This window comes from Oncorhynchus kisutch, linkage group LG15 (assembly GCF_002021735.2).
Source record: "Oncorhynchus kisutch isolate 150728-3 linkage group LG15, Okis_V2, whole genome shotgun sequence".
Classification (NCBI taxonomy): domain Eukaryota; kingdom Metazoa; phylum Chordata; class Actinopteri; order Salmoniformes; family Salmonidae; genus Oncorhynchus; species Oncorhynchus kisutch.
In genome coordinates, this window is record NC_034188.2 from 56346034 (window position 1) to 56372035 (window position 26002).

The 26002-nt window shown below is 42.9% G+C and overlaps 1 protein-coding gene across 4 annotated transcripts in view; it reads left to right on the plus strand.

The window, feature by feature from the left end:
- LOC109905519 (limbic system-associated membrane protein-like) overlaps positions 1-26002 on the plus strand; it is a 1129933-nt gene that overhangs the window by 1070146 nt on the left and 33785 nt on the right. For all 4 annotated transcript variants that reach the window (XM_020502925.2, XM_020502926.2, XM_020502924.2 and 1 more), the window contains one exon: positions 18573-18805. In XM_020502925.2, coding sequence (XP_020358514.1) covers positions 18573-18805 — 233 coding nt within the window. The remainder of the gene's footprint in view (positions 1-18572; positions 18806-26002) is intronic.

Genomic DNA, 26002 nt, shown 5'->3' on the forward strand with positions numbered 1-26002 from the left:
AGCAGTAATTATGTTCAATGTGCAAGTGGTATTAAACTCATACAGTATAAATGACTAGCATGTTCTTATCCACTTCATCCTCTGCCCTGAGCAGCAAAACATGGAGATAATTTTATCTAGCTGGATAGGTAGCATATCAACAGTAAGGTGACCTGTGGAAATTGTGCGGTGTGTATCTTACATCTACACTTACAATGTAACAAGCTTCAGTCCATTCATATGGTATATATATATATATATTTTGTAGAGAGGGGCGTGGTGAGACAAGATCTGTAGCCTCTCAAAACTTCTGGTTTTCCCAGTAAATTATCAAACGGAGATGAAACATGCCACGAGAGCTTCCTGCCTTGGAAATGTGCTTCACACAGCGTTGAGTGGATTGCATGATATTGGAGATCCATTTTAAGTGTCAGCAACCCCCCACTCTCCATCTCTCTCTCTATCTTTCGCGCCCTCACTGGCCTGGGAACTCCAGCTGATCTTTAAGTTGCTGTATGTGCTCAAAGAGAACTAGCAACCTGCTAAACTGTCAAGTGATTTGCCTTGGATGGCATGTGGCTCTCTCAGTGGGCCATTTCCTCCAGGTCTTCTCCTGGGGACACCCTGCCTCTGCATGCAGCCAAAAGCTGCATGTGTGTGTGACTCTGCTGATCTGTGCTCAATCACTGCTTTTTATTTGTGTGCCTTGCTGAAATATTGAAAGATTTTGTGTGTGTGTGTGTGTGTGCGTGCGCATATATGTGCGTGATTGCATCAGTCCGTGCGCGTGTGCGTTTTCTTGCTTGCTTCATTGCACGTGTGTGTGCATGTTTGCGGATCTGCCCATTGCTATATGGCTACCTGCCCAAACTCTATTGCTGTTCTCTTTCGGCTAGAGCAGGGACGACAGACTTAAGTTATACCGTCTGTCAGTGAGTGTTTTGATGAATAATAGAAGTGTCTTAGTGCTGTGGTGAATGAGAAATGTGTTCGGGTCAGTGTTGCTGTGCTCAGGGTGAGGTGTGTTTGCTGTCAGTAGCTGTACTGACGGCACTGTTTGTGCCAGTGCTATTCCGGCGCTAGTCTGATGTTCTGGAGAGGCTGCTTTCAGCACAGACACTCTGCTTTGAGACACATTGCCGCATATTCAGACGTGTGTGTGTGTAGTGAGGGGTTAGGTGTGTGTTGGGGGAAGAGGTGTGAAATTGAACAGATGTTTCCCCTCCACCAGCTGACATCCACTCCCATCCTCCCATTACATCATAATGCTCAGCTACTGCTGTGGTTTCATGGGCCAGCAACTGCAGGCAGGAAGTTATGGGAGTCTGTTGGAGTCCTGTGGGGCTCGCTCCTGGTGTTCTGGACTTCATTTATTTGTGTAATTAAACCAGCAAAGCGCCGAGCGTTCCACAGAACCAAAGTCTCTCTGCGGTATGAGGTAGGATCTCATTTCGATGAAAGAAAGAAACACATTTTGATCTTGAGTGCCACTTTTTATGGAGAGTGCTACTGCACTGCATTTTTGTTTTCATTAATGTCAGTTTGGAAAATCATCAAAGGTGATTTTCTTCTTGCTCTCTTCTTCCCAGCTCTTTTTCATCCCACCCCAAATGCCTTTCTCTCCAGCATGTCACCTGTGTGCTTTTGTTTATTATTCAGGACTTCCAGGGAAACTCTACTTTCAAAGCTGAGGTTTAGACACTTTTGTTTTGTCTCTCACTGTCAGGCTGCTAAGGATAGTTCACTCATTTGAATCCTCGTGAATAGATACCAAAGTCACATTCTTCTCACTCTTATTGCTTCTGTAGCTCATATGAAAGGGTGCCTGTGACCACCTGCCATCCTCTCAACTGTCAATAAAGGAAGAGGAACACTCAAATCCCTAATGAGATTAGAATGGGCAGATGCCAGCCCTAGGAAGCTGGGCTGGATTGATATGGACGAGCTACAGAGGCAAGCACTTTGTTGCCCGTCCTCTGTGGTTGTCGATGTGACCATGACCAGAGTACGATACTGCACTGTAAACAGAGAGCCATACCAGAACACAGCCGAACCACATAGTGATTATAATATTTAATAGTGTTCAGTCTGCGGGGGGGGGGGGGGGGGGGGGGGGGGGGGGGATTGATGTGCAAACATGTTTTGAATGTGCCTGTCTCTCTCATTGTGAAGCTGAGCAGCTCCCCACACAGGGGTGCCTTGTCTGGCTTCACAACGCCCAGTGCACTGGAGCTAATTCAACATTTAACTGACTGCTGTTTTCCCCCCTATCACTGTTTTCCCCCCTATCACTGCCAACACGAAAGATTATCAAGACGTGTTCTTTCTCCTTGCATTTGGCGAGCTGCCATACCCAAAGCAGAGGATGCTAATGCTAATTGTGAGTCATCTGCAGTTCTCATTTGCACCAGCCCCGAGGACATGTGAGAGATTGGCCCTGGAAAAGCGTCTCCCCTTGTCATCCCTGCACAGAGTGATAACACTTCAGCCCCATTTCTCACCAGCCTCTTTTCACTGGCAAACATTAAGTTGTTTTACCTGCAGCGTCGTTTTCTTCTCGGCAGTGGAAGAGAAATGATACACAGGCCGCGACAAAATGAAAGGCATCTCTCACGCCCCGTGACTGACAGCAACAAACCCATTTAAATGCATTGAAAGTATGCACAGCGATTGTGGTCGCTTCGAATCCATTGGTTTCTTTCTCCACGTAGGAGTTACCGCGTCGGATACACAAAGAGAGCCAGTGTTTTGAACCAACAGGATTTCATGCTTGGAAGATGGTCGCCTTCTCTGTTAATGCTTTAATCTGTGCAAAATAACAAAATAAAATCCTGCTGTCTTCCTGCATTGTTTGCTTTAAAAGTGGCAGCAAACAACGACCTCTGATGCAGTTCAAGTACAGTCTGGCCAGAAGGATGTTGGGGGGGGGGGGGGGGCTTCTGAGTTATTCATGTTGTCTGAGTGGGTGGGATTCTTCTATTTTAACAGTGGCTTCCCCTTAAGTCAAATCTAATGTGGATTTTGGATGGCCCGTGGTGAGGGAAGACATAGATAGCACTGCTGTGTTTTCAGAGTCCAGAGGGTACATCTGTACGATAATAACAACCATGAGGAGGGAGAGGAAGGGATTCACTCACTACGGTAAGTCGCTCTGGATAAGAGCGTCTGGCAAATTACTAAAATGTAAATGGAAGGATGAGTCAAGAAGACAAGATGGCTTTATCAAGCCAACAGAGAACATTAAGCTTTATCGTGAGACATCTGGGGCTGTTAATGTATGTACGTTACATTATTTAAGTAAATTAACTTTGAGGCCAGTCTGGGCTATGAACAATGTGTTAACAATCCTAGTTATAGCAAGTGTTTGGATGGTAGCTTCTCAGTGATAATGAACATTATATGTGCCCATCTTCGCAGGTCATGTTTTCAGTCAGTCGTCCAGCCTGTACTGTAGGTGATTGTACTTCTACTTTGTGATTGGCTCAGAGCATTTAACTTGATTACTCAACACTTTAGCCTATACTCAGTGGCAGTGGTGATGAAAATACTGTAACCTTTAGAAGGTTCCTAAGCACCCAGACTCAGAAGCACCTAGCAATCCACGTGGTAGTGGCAATACAGTATATTACCAGATTGAGACACGCATACCAGAATAGACCAGAATAATTTGCTATATTGGTCTGTAATTACATTTGAAGTGTAATAATTTCATATTAGTCATAGCTCATACATGTAGTATGAGAAGTAGAGGAATGAGCTGTTTTATATCAGCTCTATAAACTGTGGTTGCCAGGTGTGAATGAGGGAGTCTTGTAAGAGGTTTTAGGGAAGTGGGTGAGGATGTGAAGTCCATCAAAACCTTACCCAGAATGCAAAGAGAAGTACACTGAAGTCTTTCTCAGACTGTAACTGAAGCGGCTAAATATAACTGTCAGCGCCGTGTGTATAGGTGGCAGGGAAGTCAGGCGCAGGAGATTCAAAATAGAGTGTAAATGGAGTCTTTTAATAAATGTCCACGGAACATGCTCCATAACACTAAAAAGTATAGACATGAAAAAACATGGGTACGAGGACCCGTCGCGCACCAATACAACAAATAAACAACACTGACAATAAAACAATCTCTGACAAAGACATGAGGGGAAACAGAGGGTTAAATACACAACAGGTAATGAATGGGATTGAAAACAGGTGTGTGGGAAGACAAGACAAAACCAATGGAAAATGAAAAATGGATCAATGATGGCTAGAAGACCAGTGACGTCGAACGCCGAGCACCGCCAGAACAAGGAGAGGCAATGACTTCGGCAGAAGTCGTGACAATAACACAATTACAGTTAGACATTTTAGTTCTACTTGTTGGAAAAACACAAAATGAGCAAGTATAGGGCAACCATCACATTTGTATGTAAATAATTCTCCCTCGGTCTTTGTCACGAGATTAGTGACAACCCCATAGCTTCTAGGAAGTGTCCTTGGGCACGCCTGGGGCCCTTTCATTCATTCTGGAGACCTACACCACTTAATTCCTCTCATACGTGCTGAATGACAGCAGTGTAAACATGCTTGCTTCTCCTCCCGCATCTTGCAAGGCAAAGGGATGCGTTTTGAACTCAGAGATGCTGAGATGAGCCTCAACGTGATAAAAACCTGATGAGTTTCATGTTTTTTTTGCCATTTGATTTGTGACCAAGGAATATGGCATGCAAATCCTTGTGAATGACATCATGGCACTGTAGAACATTCATATTATCACCTTAATTGGGAGTTTTCACAAAATGTTCTAAGATAATTAGATTGTAAATGTAATGTTATTGACAAAGCCACACCTATTTCTTGTATTTCCTTTCCTCACTAAAATATCTTGTTTCGCAAACTTACACCAACTCATCGCTTGCTGAATTATCATTTTCCAAGCCATTCCCTATCCAACTCCTGCATGAGGGCCACAAAAAGGGCGGCAGGTGGTTAGACTGTTGGGCCAATATCCGAAAGGTCGCTGATTGGAATACCTGAGCCGACAATGTGGAAAATCTGCCGGTGTGCCCTTGAGCAAGGCACTGAATCCTAATTTGCTCTGGAGGCACTGTACTACTATGGAGGCGCTGTACTACTATGGAGGCGCTGTACTACTATGGAGGCGCAGTACTACTATGGAGGCGCTGTACTACTATGGAGGCGCTGTACTACTATGGAAGCGCTGTACTACTATGGAAGCGCTGTACTACTATGGAGGCGCTGTACTACTATGGAGGCGCTGTACTACTATGGAAGCGCTGTACTACTATGGAGGCGCTGTACTACTATGGAGGTGCTGTACTACTATGGCTGACCCTGTAAAACAACACAATTCACTGCACCTATCCGGTGTATGTGACAATACAACATATTTATCTATTTACATTTTTGGGGTGTATCCCTCTCAGGCTTTCCACCTGGCAAACGGTCTCCACGATGGCTTTATCAAACATGGCTACGCCGCTGGATGCTTCATTAGCCTGTGGCCTAAATGCTGAAGCCGTCCAGCTGCCACCACGATCCAGGCTAGTAGGCTGGGTAATCAGCTCTGGACGCTCTGCCTCGCCTTAGAGGACGCAGCCACTCGCTGCCTGGCGCCTCATACACAACAGTCTCCCATTAATAATGTAGCAAGAGAGAAGGGCTGACAGAAACCTTTGCAGCCTCTCAAACTAGTTCAAACGCAAGCGCCGGCAACACGGGGAATAGGTGCCGGTGTCAGTCACCTCAGAGAAGGCTCACTGGGATAATTGCTAGCCTCTCCTCCTCTCTCCTGGTAGAAAACATTGCTATTTGTAATTACTTTGGAAACAAGTAAAGTTAAAGGGGGGGGGTGGCGAGGCCCCCCCCTGGAGGATTAGGTGTCGCGTTGATGATAAGTCCAATTCCCACTGTTCTTAGTGAGAAGATTGGGCTGATCAGCCCAGTGCCTGAGATCCCTGCTACTGACTTCAATGCACCTTGCCAGGGGTCTCCATTCAAAGCCCCGGCACCGAAACACAAACTGACATCTAAAGTAACCCTTCATCGATTTAGGCACAGCACCTCGAAAATAATGGATTCTTATATCTCTTAGATACTGATCGGCGAGTGGCAACTTTGGGCTGTATTGATGTTGGAAATGGGGCTATATTTATTCATAGTTTTCTTATCACCTAAAGTGAATGGGGGAACAAGGCAGAGGTACAGAGGTACTTACCAGTGGCAGTTTAAGGATGAGAATCTAGGCTCATAGACATGCTGCTTTGAAATGTAGTCAGCAGCAATGAAGAGATCTAATATTCCAGCCAGGACTGAACTGATCCCAGGACTGCTGACCGTAGCTGCCAGAGGAGTCAACAGGGGGCGGGTTCCAAATGAGAGGTGATTTGTCATATTTAGATCATTGTTACTCTCCACCCCACCACACAGCCTCCAGGTTCTCAGCTGCACCTGGAATATGAATCATTATGGCTCACTGGTTGTTAACTTTTTTGGAGATCCGTTCAACATGACTGTATCCATATTTCGCAGAAGTCGGGCATTTCCATAGGAGATCCAGATTCAAAATAAAATGTTGACCATAATATCAGAATTCTTAAACACGGTATCTCCCATTAATTTTGGCAGGGAGTTATGTCCGTTTTGCTGTGTGGACAGTGTGTCAGCTTTTATTGTCCATTCTTAATATTAGATTAATCAAACGCTGCTTATCTCGCTCTGAAAAAGTAGAGAGAACAAAAGAGTTAGAAGTCACCGGTTCTAGGAGTTTCTAAAAGAACAATATTTTAACCTGTGAAGTCCTTGTCTCTCTGCCACAGTTTCCCCTCCTGTTGACACATAAAGCACGGTACTGTCATGGTGATTAACGGCTCTCTTTGCACTGGACTCGGCGGTAGAAGTGTTTTAAATTGCGCTCCCGAATCCATCATAGAGCTGTTTGAGAGTTCTCTGAACCCCAAGTTCACCTTCAAACTACTGTCCCTCACATCACCCTCCCACACTGTCCCTCAGAGGATCAGAACACACCCCCACAGCTGCTCCTGTACACACTGAAACCACCAGCACACACACACACACACGCTTGCTCTCACACACACACACACACGAACGAAGGAAAGCATGCACGCGCACACACACACCATCAGAACGGTCACAGGTCCTACACACACAGTCCCTCTCATCACCAACCCATGTCATGACTATTACACATTAATTTTTCGATCCCACTCTCACGTCTCCCACACAGACACACACACACACCAGCTCTCTAATACAATGTCTCTCAAATTACACAGGCTACACAAAGAACTGCCACTTACATGATTCACCAGACGTGTATTTCAGGACTTTATATTGTATCTGTGCTGAGATATATTTTTCTGTCTACCACTCATGATTGAAAAAAGTGAAATTAAGCAGAATCTTTGTGGTCAAACCTCAGGGGTATTGCAAACCAAAATATCACATTGTCTACAGGGAGAGAAATTATAGATTGGTGCCATTGGCATCAAAACTGTGAAATAAAACACATTCAAAATAGATTTGAGATTTTAGATTGTTCAAAGTAGCCCCCCTTTGCCTTGATGACAGCTTTGCACACTCTTGGTATTCTCTCAACCAGCTTTATGAGGAATGCTTTTCCAATAGTCTTGAAGGAGTTCCCACATATGCTGAGCACTTGTTGGCTGCTTTTCCTTCACTCTACGGTCCAACTCATCCCAAACCATCTCAATTGGGTTGAGGTCGGCTGATTGTGGAGGCCAGGTCATCTGATGCAGCATCCATCACTCTCCTTCTTGGTCAAATAGCCCTTACACATCCTGGAGGTGTGTGCTGGGTCGTTGTCCTGTTGAGAAACAAATGATCATCCCATCTGGTTTGTGCTTAGTGGGACTGTGTATCGCTTCAGAATGCTGTGGTAGCTATAATGGTTAAGTGTGCCTTGAATTCTATATAAATCAGTCAGTGTCACCAGCAAAGCACCATCACACCTCCTCCTCCATGCAGAGATCATACATTCACCTACTCTGCGTCTCACAAAGACACAGCGGTTGGAACCAAAACATCTAATTTGGATTCATCAGACCAAAGGACAGATTTTCACCGGTCTAATGTCCATTGCTCGCGTTGCTTAGCCCAAGCAAGTCTCTTCTTATTATTTGTGTCGTTTAGTAGTGGTTTCTTTGTAGCAATGAAGGCCTGATTCATGCAGTCTCTGAACAGTTGATGTTGAAATGTGTCTGTTACTTGAACTCTGTGAAGTATTTATTTGTGCTGCAATTTCTGAGGCTGGTAACTCTAATGAACGTATCCTCTGCAGCAGAGGGAACTCTGGGTCATCCTTTCCTGTGGCGATCTTCATGAGAGCCATTTTCATCATAGCGCTTGATGGGTTTTGCGACTGCACTTGAAGAAACTTCCAAAGTTCTTGACATTTTCCGCATGGACTGACATTCATGTCTTAAAGTAATGATGGACTGACGTTTCTCTTTGCTTATTTGAGCTGTTCTTGCCATAATATGGACTTGGTTTTTTACCAAATAGGGCTATCTTCTGTGTACCACCCCTACAACACAACTGATTGACTCAAACGCATTACAGTTTTTTTACAATCACTTTGGCACTAATTTCAGAACATAGTGGTCATTTTTCAAAACTCTAGACACAAATACAGGCTGTCCAATGTTCAAAACATTGCATGATGAATTCATATCTTTAAAGAAACCTTGCACTTGCAGAATCATTGGTTCAAATAACTCATTTATCATGAAATACCATAGTAACATTCATTTAGATCACCCACACACAAGATACCGATAGTTTCACTGTGTAGTTGTTCGTACAATCATTAAATATTGTAGTACAAAATATGTGATACATGTTTCAATATGCTACTACATGTAAATACATCACTGTAAAAGGACTAGTAGAGAGAATATTACAGACACTGGAATCATTGAACAAAATCTGAAATGTATTGATAAAATATAATAAAATTACTCATAGGTTTCTTGGAATCAAATCATAAATAAGCTACCAAAAAAGAAAAAAACGACAGTAAAACATCCACTGCAGTGTTCCTCACCTGGCTTACTGTAAAAAGCCTAACAAAGGGTTGATTACTGTACTTCTATATTTCCCTCAACCCTGTCTTGTGGATTTGGCCATAGGTTCTCATCCACATCACAATGGATGTTATCATTAGCAAACATCTTGGGAAGAATCTTCGGGAATGGAGAATCCAGGCCTGACACTAGTCTTCCTTGATGTCATTGCATGCGTTATCCATGGCCTGGAGAAGGGTGGCTTGTTCTTGAGGGTGCCTATCATATACCTTCCACCTCCATGTGGAGAAAAATTCCTCAATCGGGTTAAGGACAGGAGAGTATGGGGGTAAGTACAGGGTGGTAAACTGTGGTTGGGCCTGAAACCATGCTTGCACCATTTGAGCATGGTGGAGCCTGACATTATCCCACACAATGACATAGGTCATGCCATCAGCTCTACAGACCTGATTTAGCTCATCAAGGAGTTACATCAAGTTACATTCAAACAGCGAATCATGTGGCTGCCTGCAACTCAATATATAGAGTATATAAAGTAGAGAGCTTTAGATGTTGTTCGACCAAACATTAGAACAGGCAAGATGAGTAATCTAAGCCAGTTTGCCTGTGGTATGATTGTTGATGCCACACATGGTGATTCCAGCATCTCAGAAACAGCTGCCCCTCCTGGGATTTAAACGCACTACAATCTCTAGAGTTTACAGAGAATGGTGCGATAAACAAAACACATTCAGTGAGCAGCATTTCTGTGGACAAAAACACCTTGTTAATGAGAGAGGTCAGAGGAGAATGTCCAGACTCATTCAAGCTAACAGAAAGGCCACAAATGCTCAAATAACAGCTGTTTAAAACCGTGGTGTGCAGAAGGGCATCTCTTACTGTAACGTACAAACACCATGAATAATTCAGGCTGTTGTGGAGGCAAAAGGGGGTACTCGGTAGGTGTACCTAATAAAGTGGCCAGTGAGTGGACAATAATGTCAAATCTGAAAACATGGTCTGGAAAAGTGGTACATGGGACCATGGAAACAGTGTCTGATAAAGAATGATGATGAAATATTACATGAAATATAATATATTCCAATTGGTTCATGTTCCACGGTAATTGGTGTCAGTGGATCTCGTTATCCTGAAACTTTCATGATCTAAACATGGAATATTGTTTGTCAGTTTCCATAAAACTATGCATTAAGAGTAATGCAACAGTACCTTATCATTTTGAGCAGTTGTATCAATTGATAGTTAGATCATTGTAATGAAATGAATAGACAGTCATCTCAGATGTAATGTGTGAATTGCATTTTGAAATGGTAATACTTTGATGTTAAGTTCTGTTATTTTGAACAGGTGATTTTAGTTCAATGAACTGATATTAGCTTTGTGTATTGTATCCATGTAATTGGAAAAATTTGCATTTTGATCATCGGTTGTGAGTTTTGTGTTTAGAGTTTTGAAAAATGACATCAAGGTTCTGAAATTAGTGCCAAAGTGATTGTAATAAACTGTAAGAAGGAAAGAAATTCCAAAAATGTACTTTTAACAAGGCACACTTGCTAATTGAAATGCCTTCCAGGTGACTAGCTCATGAAGCTTGTTGAGAGAATGCCAAGAGTGTGCAAAGCTGTCCAAGGCAAAGGGTGGCGACTTTGAAGAATCTCAAATATAATATATGTTTAACACTTTTTTGGTTACTACATGATTCCATATGTGTCATTTCATAGTTTTGATATCTTCACTATTATTCTACAATGTAGAAAATACTAAAAATAAAGAATGAGTAGGTGTGTCCAAACTTACTGATTTACAAATGTTTCAGGGTATTCACACTCTGCACTTTAGATACCTTTAAAAAGGTGAGGATCTTAATGGGTTATGAAAGAAGAATTCACTACAAAACAGTTCTGAGATCTGGGATGGGAAAACATTGATGCTCAATATTTCAGAAGTGTGCTTTGCGCAGATAGATCACGAGTGTAAACGAGGCCTACTTTTATCATAATAACAGACAATCCTTCAACCCAACACTGTCATATCTTGCAGATGTTGTCAATTCTTCATATTCTCAAACTGCATTTTCTGCTAACATGATTATTCCCCAATCTCAAATTCAGTGAAATTTCACTCTTGCGGGAGATCATGTGTATGCTATTATTAATATACATTGGTTTTAAAAGTTGCTGTAAATTATCTTTCAGATATGGTTTAGACACATGTCTGATACAATCTGTTACCGTGGAAACAATCTCAACCTGTTCTGGATGTAAAAACAGTTACCCAAAACACCAGCGGCCTGTCTCAATTGATAACAGTGTTTGTTCCGGTCCTGGTTCACCTTGTTGTTAATTCATGTGGTGTAATGGTGTCTGCCAGAAACCTCTTGGTTGTGTCTGTAATGTATGGTCCATGTCTACACCCCTCCACTCCAGAGCCAGAGCTAGCGAGACAATAGTGGGCGAATCCTCATTCTTCCCCCTCCAAGTGCGTTTAGGTTTAAGGATTTTTTCCTGAGTGAACAAGGTTCTTATAAGAGGCGACAGGAGCATGTGGCCAGCGTAAAGCGATTACCAGTTTCCCCCGTCACTTTAAAGTGATATGCCGCATGTTCCACAGTCAATTCCCAGCTACCTGTGACAGCAAGAAATTGGCAACGCTGAGGCCCACAAAATGGGTTTTTCACTTGAAATGAGCGAGTGCTTCAACGCCAGCTGTCAACTGAAATAAAAATCAGCAACTTCAGAGTAATTTAAGTGGTTGCTCTCTCAGTAATCATCTGGGTGACTGGTAGGTTTGTCTTGAGGCAATCTGTTGTAGTGTGTTGGGTGGCATCTGTCCTGAGAAACTCACTTCCTCCTTGTCTAACTTGGAATATTTGCAGGAAGACAGATTTACACCCAGGAAAATTTTACTGCGAGCGTCGACACCTTTGTGATTAATTATCAGCCTGATAAAATTGCATTTATTCCGTTGTGTGTATTATTTTGTGGCAGCCATGCATTTCACGGCATTATTAATATTCCTTCTGCTTTCCACTCTTTCATAGTGAGAGGAAGCATGAATTCAAGCACGGAAAACCACTTTTTCTTGCAGTCACACATCAGGACCGTCTTGGCGTTATCTCATGGAACAGTGCCACACCACCCCTTCCGTTGCCCTCCTCAGACAGAAAGCAATTAATGGAATATCTGTAAGCTTGTATATACCGTGGCTGAAATAGTGTGGGTATATAATGTACAGCCGGGTGGATCATTCATTTTCCAACCACGCTCATTATTTCTCCCAATCTATCCACCTTTCAGATATGGAGATGAGGCATTTTGAGGGATGCCAGATGTGTCCTTTAAACATCGACTGTAGAACACACTTTTATCCAGACCATAGCCAGGCTTTCGTTTACGACAAATTTAGCTCCGGTTTCTCCACTTTTTCATACCAGCCAATTTTCTTTGTTCACCTCAGTCTGTCAGGGCTGCGATGTGGGACTCACAGTAATATCGTACTTTACAAATAATCACTTTAACTGACCGTGTTTAGTTTTTTACGTACCTGACATATTGTTTCATGTTTTTCAGTTAAAGATATAGCCTGTAAAAAAAACTGAAATGCTTTGAATATGGAAAGTGTATAATCATAGCACTTATAACTTAAATCATAAAGTAACATCAATAGCACAGGATGTAGAACTCTGCATAAACCATGTAACCATTAGGCTAATGTACGCATGTTAAATTAATTCATGCATGCACACACAATTATGGAGATATTGGGAGCACTAGAACATTTAATGCATTAATAATTCTTTACTTATTAATCAAGGTAGCTCTCTGCCTTGGACCTAAAGACCACTGCATTAACACAACACTGTTGTCGGGCAGAACAGACTTCTGTGTCTTGTTGCAATTGTCTACATAGGTAACAAACAATCCAACCTTGTACTGCATGTTTTACTGCTGGTGTCAAGACTGTGTACAGTAAGGACATTTATCACAAATGAAACTTAGTGGACCTTCAAACTTGAGAACTGTTGTACACTTCTCTTGGGCTTTGATTGGCCAGCGCCAGGACTGGCTGGCTGAGAGTAGAGAGAAACCTTAGTCACTGTCCGGACTGGGAGGAGAATAGCCTTTTATTTGGATAACACTCGATGTGGGGTATTTCCACTTGTGGACCAAGATGAGGGACAGAATAAAACACCCACTTTAGTTTTTTTTGACAGCTGACACAGACTGACCAAACAGCAACCCCAAGGTTGAAGGAAACGGTCGCTTTAGATATTAAAAGGTGCACTATGCTGGAATCGCTCCGCCATTTCCTGGTTGTTCAAATTCTAATAGTTCGCCTAATTTCAGTTTACGTGACAAAACCACCAAGTATAGTGTAGAGAATCATTGTACAATCTAAACCGCTGTGAAATATATTTTCCATAACCCAAAATATTGTATTTTCAGCTGTTTGAAGCTGGTGTACAAAACCAAAAGTAAAAGATGCGAACCTCAAGAATGGGAAGTATAGAAATAGCGCACACAGAACAGATCTACCGCTTCTTAGACGTGCTTTCAATGAGAATGACAGATCTATCACTAGCATGTCTGGGAATTGGGTTGGATCGCCCAAAAAGTTCCATAATACAGCTTTAAGATACATTTTTATCTTGCATAAGCCTATCAATTAATCATGGAGTGTATTCATAAAAACCTCAGGTGCACCACACAACCTCTTCAGAGCGCTCGGAATGTGGAGCGGATGGCCATTGTAGTTGCCAACCTCTCAACTTTCCAGACAAGTTATACTGTAAGTAAGCAATTTCAACAGTACCACTCATACCAAGACTTGAGTGGTCTTCTTATTCAAGATGACAGGTGCCTTGTCAAGTCTTGGTAATTAGAGGCCTCTGTGCCAGGGCAATCTAACCTTTAGCCCTCTCTCAAGGCCACAAGCAGCAGAGAGAGCGCTACTGGAAAGGCCTCATAGGGACCTGTGCTAATGGAGCCACAGCCAGTGATATGTAGAGTGAATACTAATCATTCACAGTAGCATACTCCAATACCCTTGCTGTCCAGAAGCCTTACCTCCTTTGCTGTTACATTCTCTTCCTCAGAGTACAGTATTAACATGTCCTCAATTGTTTTTCCCTATGGATCCTACCGAGGGCGTTTTACAGCAAATTATTTTCTAATGTATATAATGTTTTATTTACGGTGAGGGAAGAGGTTACTCATCTCAGGTTTATCCTCTGTTATGGAGGCACAATGTGCAGAGAGCGCATCTCAGGAGGTTTAATCGAAGCAGGATGCCCTTGCCTTACATCCCCTTGACTAGGATTCTCAGAGGTATCATCTATCTCACAGTTGTTATACTCAAGCAATATTTTCTCACCTCCACAACTGGTTTTGCAAGACAGATAAACCAGCAGTCACTGTACTATAAGGATGCATCTCAAAATAATAATCTCCTAGTTGACTGATTATTCGGACAGTGATGTATGTGAACCAGAAGAGCAAGAAAAAGGTGCATGATGGGAAAATGTTCCAATGTTTTGTGGTTATTTAAAGGCTTTGTTGTGGGAAAAATGCCCAAAGACAAAGGAGAGGGTCTCAATCTTTCCAGATGCATTTATGTCACAAGCACACAGCTTCTTCCTCTGGGGGCTGTTCTGAGTGAATCATGTTGAACAGAAAGCGCTAAGTGTTCGGGGAAAAAGTAATTCAAAGGAGGCACCAAAAGGTGAAAGGAGCATCCTCAGGTAACCAGCAGCCTCCAATCTTGTTGTTCCTTTTTTCTCTCCCCATTTCTCCCTTTTCTTCATTGTACAACATGTGTGTTCTGTTGCCACTGTGGGTTTTATTCACTTGTACAGTTAGTTATGTTTGTTGTATTTGTAGCATCTAGGATAGATTGATTTCCCGCAGGTTTCACCCTATGGGCTAGATTTGGATCCAGGGGGCATTGGGTTTTTCCCCCCCCCCTAATGATATCAATTCCTTTTAAGTCTATAAATAAAAGGAGACTTTTTCTCACCCTCATCATCTTTCTTTTAAATGCATCATTACACTCGGTGTATTTCTTAAGCAACCTTCAAAAACATCACACTTTCCTTTTGAATCAAAGCAATTAATGTGACCCTCACAATAAACTCTGTCAACACAATTTTACAAGGATAATAGTGATTTGTGTTTCAACCCACTATGCTTAAATTTAGTCTTTTGCATCGATTCAACAGCATGTCAGTAGTTCCTAGCGTCTGTAATATTAACAGAATTTTCTTAATGGCAGACATGTGAAATGAATTAGTAGGTTGATTATTATGTACACTATACACAAACACGGCTAATTAATCACCTGGTTGTTTATGAACGTGTGAAATCATTAGTCCTCTAAAGACGTTTTTATCTGGCATCCGTTGAGGTGCCGTCTGCTCTGTTCTTTTACCTACCAAGGGCTTTTCTATTCCTCCTCGTTTTTAAGCGAATGCACTGTTCCCTCTAAGCCATGTCCTTGGAGAATACCGACCACCTTCCCGGAAATACACTTAACCTGCTCCCGAGAACGTATCTGGGGCGAGGAAATGCTGTAAGGGGAAAAGATATGACCTGGTTTTGCCTTTTTCCTCTGTGTGCCACGTGCAAACAGAAAGACTTGTTAAAAGGAACAGCCCCCCTCACAAACTAAAGTAGAAAGGTAGTTAGCCCATGACCTGCCGACATAATTCTCCATTCTTTTAATCAAAACAGTGTTACGGGGGGGTATGGTCAGGTTTATTGATTGCGAGAGAGAGAGCAGGTGTGATTATGTAAGTGAGCTGGTTGTTTTTTCAGTGTTTTTTGTATCCTGCCTGTAGAGCAGCTGTGCGTCCCAGCACCCCCTCACACCCCCTCAGCATGGTTCAGTTCTGCTGGGGGAAGTATGACGGGAGTACAGGGGGAGTAGCTGTCTGCCAGAGCGTGGCACCTCTCCCCTCTCATTAGAGTCTCCCACTCTGCATCTGCTGCCTGTACTGGGAGCTGTGGACTTCCCCCACAGCGAACCCTGCAGCATGGCCGCGGCCCAGCTCAGCTCAGCAGCACAGGCATCCGTCAAACCCACCAGACCCCTGTCATCCTGCCTGCCTCGCCACCTGCCTGCTGCTCGCCAAAACAGGGGTTGCTTAGAGACAGGGAGGGAGGGAGGGAGGGAGGCAGGAGCCACATGCCTTCTAGGCCAGCAGCTTATTAGTTTGAACAGGAAAAAGGTTTGGCTGGCGCCCTGCATGCGGTGACCAGGGAGCGTTGGGGGCCTGCGGAGGGTTTGTGAAGCGCGATGAGGAAACTACTGTGCTCCTGCTGTAGTTCTGCTCACCTGATGGGGAGTCCAGTGTGTTTCTGATTGGAGGGCAGAGGGTTAGAACGGGTTCCTATTGGCTGATAAAGGCGTTGGAAAAAGCTTTATTTAAGAGACATGTACAGTATCTCAGATGTCATGAAGTGATGTCATGGCTATTGGGTATTATTAGGGTTTGCCTGTGGAGGGTGCAGTTTGTTTTGGAATGGGTTATATTCCAAAAAAGCGTCTCAGAGTAGCAGTGTTGGTCTAGGATCAGGTCCCTTCTGACAAAACTGATCCTAGATCAGCATCCTTACTCTGAGACACTTTACAAATACGGGCCGTTATTAAGATGGTGACCCTCCCCGATTGCTGATAAGCCACCTCTCCTTCAATAGGAAAGGCCACAATAGTGACTACTGCATGTGAGAATCCCTCAGGGTCATTGTGAAACAACTTCTGCTCCCCGACTAATTCACTTTCTGTTTTGAATACAACCGATATACTGTGTCGAGCGGCTGAGTTTTCAATTTGCATTTCCGGCGTATGTCTGCCATGTTATATTATGCATGATATCCATTCTCATCGATTCAGACGTCCCCTTACATTTATTCATTAAGCAGGCGCTCTAACACACAGTCGTAGACGTCATACCTATACACGGCGTAATGCTCTGACAGCATGCAACAAGCCGAGGTAAACAAGAGGATACTGATGTCCTTTTGAATCAAGAGGAGAACCATCACTGTTCACCTACATATAGCTGTGGTCCTCTATAGTGGGTTTGATTCCTGGGGCCACCCATATGAAAAAATGTATGCACGCGTGACTGTAAGTCGCTTTGGATAAAAACATATGCTTAATGGCATATATTATACATTTATCAGAAGAGAGAGCAAAGCAGGAAGAACTAGAGAGATAGGAACGAGCTTAAAGGGATATTGTCAGATCTACTTAGTCAGATGAACTTGTGCGTGAACTTGTGCGTGTAGTTTGAAGAAAGTTGCTAACTAACGCTTGCCCAGTTGCTAACTAGCGTTAGAGCAATGACTGGAAGTCTCTGGGTATCTGCTAGCATGTTCTCAGCTATCCCTCAGAGATGCCTCAGATTAGGAGGAGTAATTTTCATTCCAATAATTAATATTTTGTTTATCTTTGGTCACTACATATAGACTTCCTATATACAGTGCCTTGCGAAAGTATTCGGCCCCCTTGAACTTTGCCTTTTTCTTAAAGCCATTTCTTAAAGATATCCATAAAAAGTGTCGTTTAAAGTTTGCCACAAGCCACCTGGGAGACACACCAAACATGTGGAAGAAGGTGCTATGGTCAGATGAAACCAAAATTGAACTTTTTGGCAACAATGCAAAACGTTATGTTTGGCGTAAAAGCAACACAGCTCATCACCCTGAACACACCATCCCCACTGTCAAACATGGTGGTGGCAGCATCATGGTTTGGGCCTGCTTTTCTTCAGCAGGGACAGGGAAGATGGTTAAAATGTATGGGAAGATGGATGGAGCCAAATACAGGACCATTCTGGAAGAAAACCTGATGGAGTCTGCAAAAGACCTGAGACTGGGACGGAGATTTGTCTTCCAACAAGACAATCATCCAAAACATAAAGCAAAATCTACAATGGAATGGTTCAAAAATAAACATATCCAGGTGTTAGAATGGCCAAGTCAAAGTCCAGACCTGAATCCAATCGAGAATATGTGGAAAGAACTGAAAACTGCTGTTCACAAATGCTCTCCATCCAACCTCACTGAGCTGGAGCTGTTTTGCAAGGAGGAATGGGAAAAATTTCAGTCTCTCGATGTGCAAAACTGATAGAGACATACCCCAAGCGACTTACAGCTGTAATCGCAGCAAAAGGTGGCGCTACAAAGTATTAACTTAAGGGGGCTGAATAATTTTGCACGCCCAATTTTTCAGTTTTTGATTTGTTAAAAAAGTTTGAAATATCCAATAAATGTCGTTCCACTTCATGATTGTGTCCCACTTGTTGTTGATTCTTCACAAAAAAACACAGTTTTATATCTTTATGTTTGAAGCCTGAAATGTGGCAAAAGGTCACAAAGTTCAAGGGGGCCGAATACTTTCGCAAGGCACTGTACAATAGACCTACATAGATTTGAATATTAATTTCACGCGGTTCTGGCGCATAATTCTTTTCAAATCGACCTGATTCGTAACTTGGTTCATTTCCTCTTTCTTTTCTCCTTCCAGGTGTTACGTGGATGATAAGGTGTCCAAAGTTGCCTGGCTCAACCGATCCAACATCATCTTCGCTGGGGAGGACAAGTGGTCGCTGGACCCGCGTGTGGACCTGGTGAACAAGGGCCAGCTGGAGTACAGCCTTCGCATCCAGAAAGTGGATGTGTACGACGAGGGCTCCTACACATGCTCCATCCAGACCAAACAGCAGTCCAAGACCTCTAATGTCCATCTCATTGTCCAAGGTAGGCACTAGCACAATTAACCAATCAATCAACCAACCAATCAATCCAAAAAGTGTATTTTACAGTAAAAGTTTACAGTAACCTGGCCATTGTTCGGAATAAACAGAGTAAAAACTGAAACGGACGACTCGAAAAAGCTTTAACCAAGTTTACTCACTGTGTCATACAGCTGCAAAGACAACATACAAGCCACACAAGTCCATCTTTCTACCTTCAGGCCCCTGTGGCCCCCCTCCCAGCAGTGTCTTCTCTTTTCACCTGTTCCAAACGGGTCTACCTTATCAAGAACTGAAATTAGACTGTCGCCCGTTGCCTCCCTCCTTAGGAACATTCATATGCAACAGTAACATATTTGAACAGAAATTACCTTTCTGCACTTCCCCCCAGTAACTTTCCATATCACTAAGTGACTTTCCACCCAACTAGTTCCTCTTGACCCTTTCTTCACCCCTAACATGTGCATTCCTTATGCATGTAAAGTAATCAATACGTTCTAGTATGGTAACCATGTACATGGCTGCTTGTCTCAAGACTGACAGCCCACCATTGTCCTCCGTCAACCAGCAGCCCACCTATAGGTCTCTGTAATCTCATTGTCTTCCATATTATCTGGACAGCTGACAGGGAGTTCTCTTTAGCTGTCAAGAACTCCTTATCAACTGTCCACACAGTATGGAAGACAAGGAGATGTCTGTCTGCCCGGCAGAATGTAGATCTGAGGCCCTCACTGTGAGGTCTTGTTTCTTGCCGTTTCCCCTGAAGCAATTTCCAGTAGTTCTTTATCTTCATCTTGGTACACTTGCGCTGCACATCAAACCTGAAGCTGAAATTCAAGTTAACCCATTAACGTTGATTAGTATGTGCTATAATATGTTTGTTTGTGCAATAATAGTTTGTGCAATAATTGTGTCTATTTTTTGTCTAACATCCCCATTGATGGCAGCACCACCCCCTATTGGAAATTCATCTCAGACAAATAGTGATTAGGGATGGAAAAGATCCTAAAATACCATTTTACCACACAAAAGCTACAGGAGAACGCCGTCACATAGCGATGAACTTACGAGCTGGTCTATTCATAGCACTAAAAGTTCAATACATGAATTGATGCTTGTGTCGTGTTCTAAGTGGATCTGTCCCAGCAAATTCTTCCCTGTTACCAGAATCCCATTGGGTTCCATTAGACACTGCTTGATCATTGGTATTTCTCATATAGTCTTCCTGTGTTTCCATTTATCTGCACATATTTCATGACTTTGACATTTAGAGCTAAACATTGATTCTACATTGTATTTCGTCCTTTTCTTTTTTCGCTCCAATAGTCCTACTGTAGACTTCAACTGTTATGTGGATATGCGCTGACATTAGCCTGGTCCCAGATCTGTTTATGCTGTCTTGCCAACTCCTATGGTGATTTTTATAACAATGTGACAGCTTACTTCTTCCTATGTGAAGCATTTAATTAATTTCCTCTCCCCCCCATGCTGAAACTATGGCTTCATATTGAAAGCCCATATCACATCCCACTGTTAGTAATAGTAGAATTCGGGTTGGCTATAGGAGAAAGTCACACCGTCATCACATCACTCAATTATCCAACACCCATTTACTGCTGAATCCAACATTTTTTTGCACATAGCTTAAGGGGGAATGTCTGCCGGATGAAGTGGGTGTGGTTTCCCTTCCAACGACACAAACAAGAAAATCCAAAAGCCGAGTAAAAAAAAAGTGGTATGAAACGGTATGAACATTTCTCCAACCGCAGCAGCAACGCCGCCTCTGCCTGCTAGTTAGCTATCAGAGACCATGCTCATGTCACCGCAGCTGACACAATGTCTGCAAGCAGGGACACCAGTGTAATTGGAAAACAAATGATCAGACAAAGTACATTTTCTGTGAATAATAAAAGCCATGGACTTGCAGCACGCTTCTAGGCATCGGTGCTTTAAAGACAGGGTCATTGCACATGATATGAATCATAATATGGCGATTTTCCCAACCCTTTCGCTTTTGATCTTGAGGCAACCCGGGCTAGCCGTTGACGTGCAGCCATTGAAAATCTGTGTGACTAGGATACCCCGACACCATTGGTTGACTTTGGTGTTTGCTGAGCATATGACAGTGTGTCAAGAGCAATTTGTGCATTAGTGTATGCTGGTCATGTGCCAAATGTTTGAGACCATTGAAATCTGTCAATAAAATAGATCCCGTGATGCCTCCTATTGCAGCAGGCAGCAGTAATCTGTTTTTTTTGTGCAGCAAACAGCACCGCTTTGTCAGCAGATTTTTTTTATCAGAATTGATTTTGGTCGCTTATAAATTAATGTCAGCATTTTTCATTCTTTGTTAAGAAATCAAAATAATTTAAATTAGAGTGCCGAGCAGCAACGCGGGGTCTTAGCAGACAAGCACACAGATCCACCGTGCAGTGAGTAGAGATACTACTATAAACTCCTACTTGTTTACCGAATAAGTCCGATCCGAGATTTGAACTACTTTGTGTTTGCTTTAGCATCGCCGTATGTATATCCGTCAGCAACCTCCACCTGGGTTTCCTCAGCTGTCTTTCAATGCATGAGGTTTGGCTATTTAGTTCATGATTAGGATGAAATCCACATGCCACATTTTGAGTTAATCAAAGTGGCAGTTAATGAAAGGAATTTTTTCTTTCACCTTTATTTAACCAGGTAGGCCAGTTGAGAACAAGTTCTCATTTACAACTGCGACCGGAATTGATTGACATTCAATTTATTTGGTCATACAAATAGCTGTCGAGCTAATTCCAATTTCGTGTTCATAGCGATAGATAAGTGTAGTTTCATCTCAATCATCGTCATAGAGGATCTCCATAGTGATTCCTTTATCTCCGATCAATACAGAGGTGATCCTCAATGGCTTTGTCCACATTTAGCCCTGAATCACAATGGTGTGGTATTTAACGGGGTGAACCGAGGCACATACTAAGGAGATGGTGAAGGCAGCGTGTCACTCTAAAGAGCGGGTGGGGGGGGGGGGGGGGGGGGGGGGGGTGTAAAGCAGTTCTACTTTGAAGTCTGCACAAGGAGGAGGAACTGACCTTTACCAATTATCATGGGACAGTCAGAACCTTTTAGTGGTCCTTCAGGAAGCCATCTCCCCCACCCACCTTTCCTTGCTGAAAGGCTCCTTATTGCCAAGGCCATTGTCAGACATAGTGTTACTAGTCTGTCTTTTTGGTGGCGGCTTTAACACTTCCGCTACCAAGTGGATCGGCGGCTGTTCCCCGCCGCCAGTCCACCCCCCTGGAGAAGAATGGCTGTCTTCTCCTTGCCCATTATTTCAGCGACTGTATTGGAGGAAGAGAACGCGACACACTACACAACTGCAGATATTGTCTGTCGCCTTTGAACCCCTTAACGAAACGGACTCCTTGATGTTTTAATGAAAGAAACAATTTAGTATTCCGTTTTCTCTTTGGCTGACTTGGCTGAAATGAAGGGGGAAAAAGGCATCTCCTTTAATCTTTTTTATGCTCGGTAGAAGAGGCACCTCATGCATTTAAATGGGGCCATCCCGCGGACACACGTGACTTCAGACACATCAATAGGGCTTCAGGTGTAGGGCTGCCATGTTTCAGAGGATAAGTACAGGCCCGTCCCATCATTCCTGGAGAGCCTCTCCTTTTTCCACTTTTCAAGACTATAATATAGATGGCCAACCTCTTTAGATGTTATGTATGGAAAATGGAGTGCTGTCCTGGCCACATGCTCTCTGTCTCACCTGGCAACTGGTCTGACAATATCCTCTCCCCAGCTATGCTTTAATAGGGTCCTTTCACCTATGTCAGGCTGTCTCGGCCCTACAACAGTCCTCGGGTCAGCAGTATGCTCATTTTGGGCACTCTGCCACTCAACACAGGTCGTTCACACTGTTAGGGCCTTGCTCTCACTCTTATCATCAACTGTGAAAGAGCTGGCCAATGGTCCAATTTCAGGACTGAAAAGACTGGCCCCAGAACTGTGAATGTCTTGTCCTATCAATCATTCACTCCTACAACCCAATAGTAGCTTTTTGTTGAAGGGATCTGTGCTATCGTTGGATTAGTTGACTGATTCTGCTCATTCAGACACACATCTCCCTTCAGCCCATCATATGCACTTTGAGGTTATTTTTATATAATCAAAAGAGCAATATTATTAATATTATTACCACTACAGATGATTAACTTTATTTGAAATGAACAAAATAATGATTATCCTCTGAGGGCTTAAAGGCGTTGTGCAGTCAAAAACACACACACACACACACACACACACACACACACACATTCAGTGGCAAGAGAAAAGTATGTGTGCCCTTTGGAAATATCTGTATTTCTGCATAAATTGGTCATAAAATGTGATCTGATCTTCATCTAGGTCTCAACAACAGAGAAGCACAGTCTGCTTAAGCTAATAACACACAAACAAGTATACGTTTTCATGTCTTTATTGAACACACCGTGTAAACATTCACAATGCAGGGTGGGAAAAGTATGTGAACCCTTGGATTTCATAACTGGTTGACCCTCCTTTGGCAGCAATAACCTTAACCAAACGTTTTCTGTAGTTGCGAATCAGACCTGCACAACGGTCAGGAGGAAATTTGGACCCCTCCGCTTTACAAAACTGTTTCAGTTCAGCAATATTCTTGGGATGTCTAGTGTGAACTGCTCTCTTGAGGTCATGCCACAGCATCTCAATCGGGTTGAGGTCAGGACTCTGACCGGGCTACTCCAGAAGGTTTATTTTCTTCTGTTGAAACCATTCTGTTGTTGATTTACTTCTGTGTTTTGGGTCGTTGTCCTGTTGCATCACCAAACTTCTGTTGAGCTTCAATTGGCGAACAGATAGCCTAACATTCTCCTGCAAAATGTCTTGATAAACTTGAGAATTCATTTTTCCGCCGATGATAGCAACCTGTCCAGGCCCTGAGGCAGCAAAGCAGCCTCAAACCATGATGCTCCCTCCTCCATACTTTACAGTTGGGATGAGGTTTTGATGTTGGTATGCTGTGACATTTTTTCTCCACAAATAGTGTTGTGTGTTCCTTCCAAACACCTCAACTGTAGTTTCATCTTTCCAATGAATAATTTGCCAATAGCGCTGTGGAACATCCAGGTGCACTTTTGCAAACTTCAAATGTGCAGCAATGGTTTTTTTGGACAGCAGTGGCTTCTTCCGTGGTATCCTCCCATGAACATCATTCATGTTTAGTGTTTTACGTATCATAGACTCGTCAACAGAGACGTTAGCATGTTCCAGAGATTTCTGTAAATCTTTCGCTGACACTCTAGGATTCGTCTTGACCTCATTGAGCATTCTGCTCTGTGATCTTTGCTGGATGGCCACTCCTAGGGAGAGGAGCAACAGGGCTGAACTTTCTCCATTTTTAGACAATTTGTCTTACCATGGACTGATGAACATCAAGGCTTTTAGAGATACTTGGTAACCCTTTCCAGCTTTATGCAAGTCAACAATTCTTAATCTTAGGTCTTCTGTGATCTCTTTTGTTCAAGGCGTGGTTCACATCAGGCAATGCTTCTTGTGAATAGCAAACTCACATTTTGTGGGTGTTTTTACAAGGCAAGGCAGCTCTAACCAACATCTCCAATCTCGTCTCATTGTTTGGACTCCAGGTTAGTTGAGTCCTGACTCCAATTAGCTTTTGGAGAAGTCATTAGCCTAGGGGTTCACATAGTTTTTCCAACCTACACTGTGAATGTTTAAATGATGTATTCAATATAGACAAGAAAAATACAATCATTTGTATGTTATTAGTTTAAGCACACTATGTTTGTCTTTTGTTGCGACTTAGATGAAGATCATACCAAGTTTGATGACCAATCCAGGTAATTCCAAAGGGTTCATACTTTTTTTGCCACTGTATATACAGTTGAAGTTGGAAGTTTACATACACCTTAGCCAAATACATTTAAAACTGAGTTTTTCACAATTCCTGACATTTAATCCCAGTAAAAATTCCCTGTTTTAGGTCAGTTAGGATCACCACTTTATTTGAAGAATGTGAAATGTCAGAATAATAGTAGAGAGAATGATTTATTTCAGCTTTTATTTATTTCATCACATTCCCAGTGGTTCAGATGTTTACATGCACTCAATTAGTATTTGGTAGCATTGCCTTTAAATTGGGTAACTTGGGTCAAACGTTTTGGGTAGCCTTCCACAAGCTTCCCACAATAAATTGGGGCAATTTTGACCCATTCCTCCTGACAAAGCTGGTGTAACGGAGTCAGGTTTGTAGGCCTCCTTGCTCGCACACACTTTTTCAGTTCTGCCCACACATTTTCTATGGGATTGAGGTCAGGGCTTTGTGATGGCCACTCCAATACCTTGACTTTGTTGTTCTTAAGCCATTTTGCCACAACTTTGGAAGTATGCTTGGGGTCATTGTCCATTTGGAAGACCCATTTGTGACCAAGCTTTAACTTCCTGACTGATGTCTTGAGATGTTGCTTCAATATGTCCACTTAATTTTCCTCCCTCATGACACCATCTATTTTGTGAAGGGCACCAGTCCCTCCTGCATCAAAGCACCCCCACAGCATGATGCTGCCACCCCCATGCTTCACGGTTGGGATGGTGTTCTTCGGCTTGCAAGCCTCACCCTTTTTCCTCCAAACATAACTATGGTCATTATGGCCAAACAGTTCTATTTTTGTTTCATCAGACCAGAGGACATTTCTCCAAAAAGTACGATCTTTGTCCCCTGCACCTGGGCGGTTTTGGAGCAGTGGCTTCTTCCTTGCTGAGCGGCCTTTCAGGTTATGTCGATATAGGACTCGATTTACTGTGGATATAGATACTTTTGGATCTGTTTCCTCCAGCATCGTCACAAGGCCCTTTGCTGTTGTTCTGGGATTGATTTGCACTTTTCGCACCAAAGTACGTTCATCTCTAGGAGACAGAACGCGTCTCCTTCCTGAGCGGTATGACGGCTGCATGCTCCCATGGTGTTTATACTTGCATACTATTGTTTGTACAGATGAACGTGGTACCTTCAGGCTTTTAGAAATTGCAGCCAAGGATGAACCAGACTTGTGGAGGTCTCCAATCTTTTGGAGGTCTTGGCTGATTTCTTTTGATTTTCCCATGATGTCATGCAAAGAGGCACTGAGTTTGAAGGTAGGCCTTGAAATACATCCACAGGTACACCTCC